Here is a 6,091-nt window from a genome sequence, read left to right as displayed (position 1 = left end):
TTTTATTCCTCTTTTTAATCAACTTTAGCATTGTTGTGTAAACCTTTTTAAGCCACTGTGTACACACACACACGCGCACACGCACACTCACACGCACACGTATAAGCAAGTACAGCTGCTGTTAGTAACTAATAAACATATTCTCATAAACGTTCCCTGTCTCTATAATCCCGTTGTGTTGAGTTCCGTTTAAAGACACAGGATCTTCCTCCTGTAGCTAAATGTGAGCCGACAGTGTGATGTAGGATTTTTAACACTGTGCCTGAAGGCTGTCTGAGTGTGTGATGTGTTGGGGCCTTTCAGCTTCATCGCCTGTGAAGAAGACTCAGGACTCCAGCGGGGGGGCCCTCCCGGCCGAAGAGGCCCCCAAGCCTGACCCCGAAGCCTGGATCCAGGTGGAGAAACGCCACCGACAGCCCTCCGGAAAGGTACCAAACAAACTAAAGCCTTTGCCCTTCAAGCACTACATTTCCATTTTCATCCCTTCCATTTTTCTCCTTTTTTCTGTTTCCCATTACATCACCTCCATCCTCTGTGTCTCCTCCGGTCCGTCTCTCCATTTGTGTCCTTTACCTTTCGGTCGGCAGCATGTCAGTGATGATGTGTGTGTTGTCGACTCTACTCCTCCCTCAGCGCTCCAACCCGGCCTTCTCCCCTCTGCAGTTGAGTACTTCCTGCTCCCACTTTTTTATCCTCACTTCTCTTTTGCCTGTCCTTCTCTGTGCTTCTCATTCATTTTACATCTCATACTTACTGTTAGAAAAACTTACTGTTTTTACATTTGCTTAGCCTCATTTTATTTGTTTTTCACCCTTAACCCCCCTTAGTTTTCAACCATCCATTCCTGGAAAATCATGTGAATTACAGAGTTTGAGTTACAGTAAATGACAAGCATTAACGATTGACTGTTTTCTAACATAATATTGGTTGTTGTTGTGAAAAATTAACCATTTTTAATCCACCGTAGCTGAGATTTATTTAGAGATTTTAGCTTTATTTACTATTATCTATTAACCTTGTGATTTTTCATGGAGCTTCCTGCATTCTATACAGGGCAGGTAATTTGCAATCAAACTATTGCAAAGATTTGATGTGATTTGATTTGATCATATTTGTTTTATTTATTTATTAGCTTGTTTGATAGACATTATTAAACCCTGCTGTAAATGTGAAAAGAACCAATAAGAAGGTAATAACATTACGTCAATATGATACTGTTCTATACACAGAAAGTAACACATACAGGTAAAAAGACAAATCCTACTGGCCCAATAAAACCCCATAGAGGATAAAAAATATTATTATGAAATTAACATATTCACCTATGAGACTACTTAAAAAGACAAAGCAGCTAAAACATATTTCACAAAAAGAAACGGTTCCTTTGTACATTCTCCCTTTCACCTCGCCATCCTGTAGTTTCATGCTCTGCTCGCCTGTTCCTTGGTTAAATGTCCGTGTCTGTGTCGCCCAGGAGCGCAGCGAGGCTCCGCCATGCAGCCACCCGGCCCGTCCGCACGCCCCGCCAGACCAGGAGGAGCTGGACTTCCTGTTCGACGAGGAAATGGAGCAGATGGCGCCCAGGAAGAACCGCTTCACCAACTGGTCGGACAAGGACGACTCGGACGACGAGCTGGACGACCAGGACGTCAACAAGATCCTCATCGTCACCCAGACCCCCCCGTATATCCGCAAGCACCCCGGCGGCGACCGGACGGGCAACCACGAGTCCCGCGCCAAGCTCACCACCGACCTGGCCAAAGCCATCAACGACGGGCTCTTCTACTACGAACAGGACCTGTGGAAGGGAGACGAGTCCTTTGAGAGTACCAAGGTAAGGAGAAAAACATGGAGGATAGTGTTTTAAGCAGGAACATTGACTAATGATTGTCATCAACACTGGCCATTGATCCCCATTTTTCCATATTTGGCATTTTTACTCATCTTTAAGAGGAATAACAGGCGAGAAAACGTACCTTCCCATAGAGCTGGACGATATGGAGAAAATCAGATATTGAGATATTTTTTACCAAATACATTGGTGGCGATATGTAGGGTTCACAATCTGTGCTTTCAGAGAATATTAAAAAATATGACATTTTATATAGGTATTAATAATCAATAATGTGAACGTGACTAAGTGGGTAATAGCAAATAATAAAACTGCTTGTGTCTATTTGTCTACTACCAACATTTAAGACGATATCTAGCCTCAGATACCAATGACGATATAATGTTGATGTCTTACCCAGCCCTAACGAAGTATGCAAATTTGAATACAAAATCATTATCAAACCTAATTTGACACCTGAAACACTTTTTCTCACTTTTTTCCAAGTTTTTTTTGTCACTTTTTTCAAAAAGATTTTGTCGCTTTTTCTTATGTTTTTGTTGTTGTTTTTTTGCACATTTTTGGCATTTTTGTTCTTTTTTTAAATCTTTTTTTTTTTTTAGACAATTTTTTTAAGACATTTTTTTCAATGTTCATTTATATTTTTCACCCCCAAAACGCTATAAAAATTGAATAAAACACCCAAATTCAATGAAAGTAGTGAAGTGATAATTTATTTTATGGAACCATCCACGTTATTTATATTTTTTGGACAATGTGGTTGAATCAAACCCAAATTTCCTGATGTAGAAACTTTATGAACACGGGTCAAATTTGACCCGAGAACAACAGGAGGGGTAAAAACATTTTTACGGGTTGAATGAACCGCATGAACTGAGAGTGTCAACAGCTAAATCCAAATATTTGAAGTTTAACTCTGTGTGTATATTCATTCCTCTTTGGATTGACAGTTTAATTGACATTTTTTTCAGTTTAAGAAACCAAACGTGTCTGAGCAGGTACATCTCAATACTGGTTGGGCCAGTACAGAAAGTTACATGCAACACACGTACCAAGTTATGTGTCAACAAACAGGTCTTTACACTATGGCACCATTCACAGAAACTGTAGCTACTAGCATAGCACAAGGTCCCTAAAAGTTTCAATTTTAAGTCTCAAACCTTGAAAAAATTGTTTAGGGTATTTGCATAAATAATAAAATATGTAAGGTTTGAAAAGGGAAATTCATCTTGCATCCAAGAGATAAAAGACTTGAACAATAGATGCCCAAAGTCATGTTGCATTCAGGTGCAAATAAAATGTTTTTTAAGTAATGTAGGAAGGTTTCAACTGTAATGGTGTTAGTGAGTATCAGCAGCCTACTCAGTGCGGCAAATACTCAAATGTAAGTACTTGGCCTTGAATGTTGGTGTCCAACAGTGAACTAGCTTGCTCTGGTTCTTAAGCCTTGGCAGAGCATGAGTCACTTCCTGTTATTGAATTAGCTGCCATGTTGTTAACTACTGAACCCTCAGCGGGTCACTCTGTCCACAGTTAAAGCCAAAATCCTGAACAGCCAAATACAAGTCCACACTGAGAGCCACTCTGATGCTTTAGGGACTTTGTTTTCCACACACAATGTTCTTCATTCCCATTTGACTTCCAGAAAACATAATCCTGAATTTTATTACTGTCTTGCTTCAGTGCAATCATGATACAACTTAAACTTTTTAAAAACTGACATTTTTTTTTAGCTTGAAAAGGATGAGAAATATCTTTCTTTGAACTTTGCGGCAGCAGGAAGAGAGCAGGGAGGATATTGTCTTAAGATAGTCTGTGGATTAATATATGTGATGTTTAATATTGGAGACCCCACTTAGATTCCACCCTGGACTTCAGTAGATTTTATAAAGATAGGCCTGGATATTTGCACTGATTTCACAATTCTTTTCAATGTTTGTTGAGAAAGTCTCGATTTGATTCCTGAAGCTTGAGTGACATCAGACACTTACCGATATTGCATAAATATCAAAACACTTCTCAGAATTTATCGTGTAACTTAAAGTTGACAAAAGAATATCATCATTTTTGGGATAACTCGATTCCCAGTGACATTTTACACATCATGCAGTCCTAACTTTACCATTTGTAACAATAAGACACATCTACACACAACATTTAGCACTGATGGGCAGATGCTTTTAATCATTGAGGAAAGGCTGAGATGCAAAGATTGATTTTAGAAATTGATTTTTGGTTCTTCAGCAGAGAGTCACAAGTCTCAAATGAGGTGCCAGGCTCTCCTGTAAGGGACCTGACATTTAATCCAAAACAAGTCAGACGGTTTCTTGACGTTGTGCCTTTTGATACAGTCGATGAAAACATTTGAAGTGTTTTTCAGAAAGACACACTGTGTTGCGGTTCTCTCCAGTTTTAGGTCTCGGACGCTCGGCTGGCGCTCTGAGCACTTTGACGTAAAGACTTTGACAGAGCTGTTACATCTCACGCTTTAGAGGGGGACAAATATACCATTTATAAAAACTACTAGTTATTGCCCACTGTACAAGCCTTCAGACTACAGCAGACTACACCAGACTGACACGTGTGACACCCAGTTGCATCCAGAGCCGAGTGGCCTGCTTTCTGGAGAAGCTGCTGTACCTTGTTGGGTGGGTGCAGAAACAACCAATAGAAACACAGTTACACAGCATTACGCAATCTCATTTTATTACACAATTAAGTAGTTATTGCTATTGGTCTGAGATCAGTGTTTTACAGCAGTTACATTGTCATACAGAGTTGTTTAGTCTGGCTTAATGGATGTAGTACATTGCTGGGATATCTGACACGTGGCGTGTGAGAGGCGCTCTGCTATCGGGGCTTAGCGCCGCCCACGGCGGTTGTGATTGGTTTAAAGAAATGCAAACAGAGCATGTTTTCCCCTGCACCTGAATAGATGGGCAGTGTACCTTACTCCCAACGCTGACACAGCGCTGCGAGGATAGGTCTGGTATGCCAAAGGGTGGTGCAGTTGTTCTTAATGATGCAGGAGCAGTGGCAGACACTCTTTAGTTCTTCAAATATTCAGAATCAGAAATACTTTATTGATCCCCGAAGGGAAACCCTGTATTACAGTTGCACAAATAGTAGAAATATAAATAAAGAAATAAAGAAAAATAAGGAGTGTGGATATTTACATAGCTAAAGGAATATTATAATACAGTTTTTACATAATTAACATAATGAAGGTGTTGCAATGCTAATAATAATAATAATAATAATAATAGTACCAGTTGAGTATTGCACACATTACAAGCCAGCGTTGTTGCTGACTATTGTACCACTGAGACCTAGTCCACACGAACATCAGTATTTATTTTTAATTTTTGCCTTTTCATTGTGTTTTGACCTTACACACACACACACACACACACACACACACACACACACAGCGTTTAAGGTAACAAAAAGGGTCTTTATGAAAAATTCCCAAAACTTCTTTGTCCTGTAACGTCAGCGTGCGCCGCTATCTCCTTTCAAAGGCGTCACAAATGAGGTGACATTTATGGCTATGGCCCACATGGTTCTAACTGCTATCAGGACTTTTTACATGTTAACACACACACACGTCCAGTTGCTCTTACTCTGACAGCAGCGTCAGAATGCTACGGAGCGATCGGTTGTTAACTGGTCTTAGCTTTTTTTCAGGCTTCTGATTGGCCAGCATGGCGTTATTTCGGTGCCTGTTGGTTATGCATGCTCTTGACAGTACATTAATTACATACATTAAAGCCTGTTTTTAAAAACACCCTGTGCACGTGTGAATCAACAGATTGAAACACACAAGTCAGATGTCTTTCCTCTTGAAACAAAAGGTGATTTCTTTCCCCTTAAATACACTCTGAGTATAGTGAAAGTGCAGCATTAGTTCAGGAATTGTGAAATGAAAGTTCAAAAAGGAATGGAAATTTAAAATTCCAAATATTTTTCTGGTTGAAAATGCTTCAAACGTCAACAAGAAATAACGTCCCCCAACATCGCTTAGAGCACCTTAACAGCTTATTGTACGTTTTACATGTAATACCTCACTCTGAAAAGTAAATATTAACTATAGCCTCCAGATAAAAAGATGAATGTCCCACTCAAACAAAATGAAGTAAATATCGAATGGGCTTTGAAACTGCACATTTGGCAGGACTTGAGTCACACTAATATGTACAGTGCATTGTGCAAAAGCTAAAACCCAAACTGGCAAGTTTT

At 39.7% G+C, this 6,091-nt stretch overlaps 1 protein-coding gene and 1 long non-coding RNA gene across 9 annotated transcripts in view; one reads left to right on the top strand and one right to left on the bottom strand.

Moving 5' to 3' along the window:
* Positions 1-6,091, top strand: part of larp1b (La ribonucleoprotein 1B) — a 39,492-nt gene that overhangs the window by 19,174 nt on the left and 14,227 nt on the right. For all 8 annotated transcript variants that reach the window (XM_032526503.1, XM_032526505.1, XM_032526502.1 and 5 more), the window contains 2 exons: positions 304-428; positions 1,475-1,834. In XM_032526503.1, coding sequence (XP_032382394.1) covers positions 304-428; positions 1,475-1,834 — 485 coding nt within the window. The remainder of the gene's footprint in view (positions 1-303; positions 429-1,474; positions 1,835-6,091) is intronic.
* LOC116695953 (uncharacterized) overlaps positions 5,834-6,091 on the bottom strand; it is a 23,029-nt gene continuing 22,771 nt past the window's right edge. Inside the window, exon 3 of the long non-coding RNA XR_004333592.1 lies at positions 5,834-5,881. This is a non-coding gene — a long non-coding RNA (uncharacterized LOC116695953). The remainder of the gene's footprint in view (positions 5,882-6,091) is intronic.

Source organism: Etheostoma spectabile, chromosome 9 (genome assembly GCF_008692095.1).
Source record: "Etheostoma spectabile isolate EspeVRDwgs_2016 chromosome 9, UIUC_Espe_1.0, whole genome shotgun sequence".
NCBI lineage: Eukaryota > Metazoa > Chordata > Actinopteri > Perciformes > Percidae > Etheostoma > Etheostoma spectabile.
This window is presented reverse-complemented; position numbering and strand designations above follow the sequence as displayed.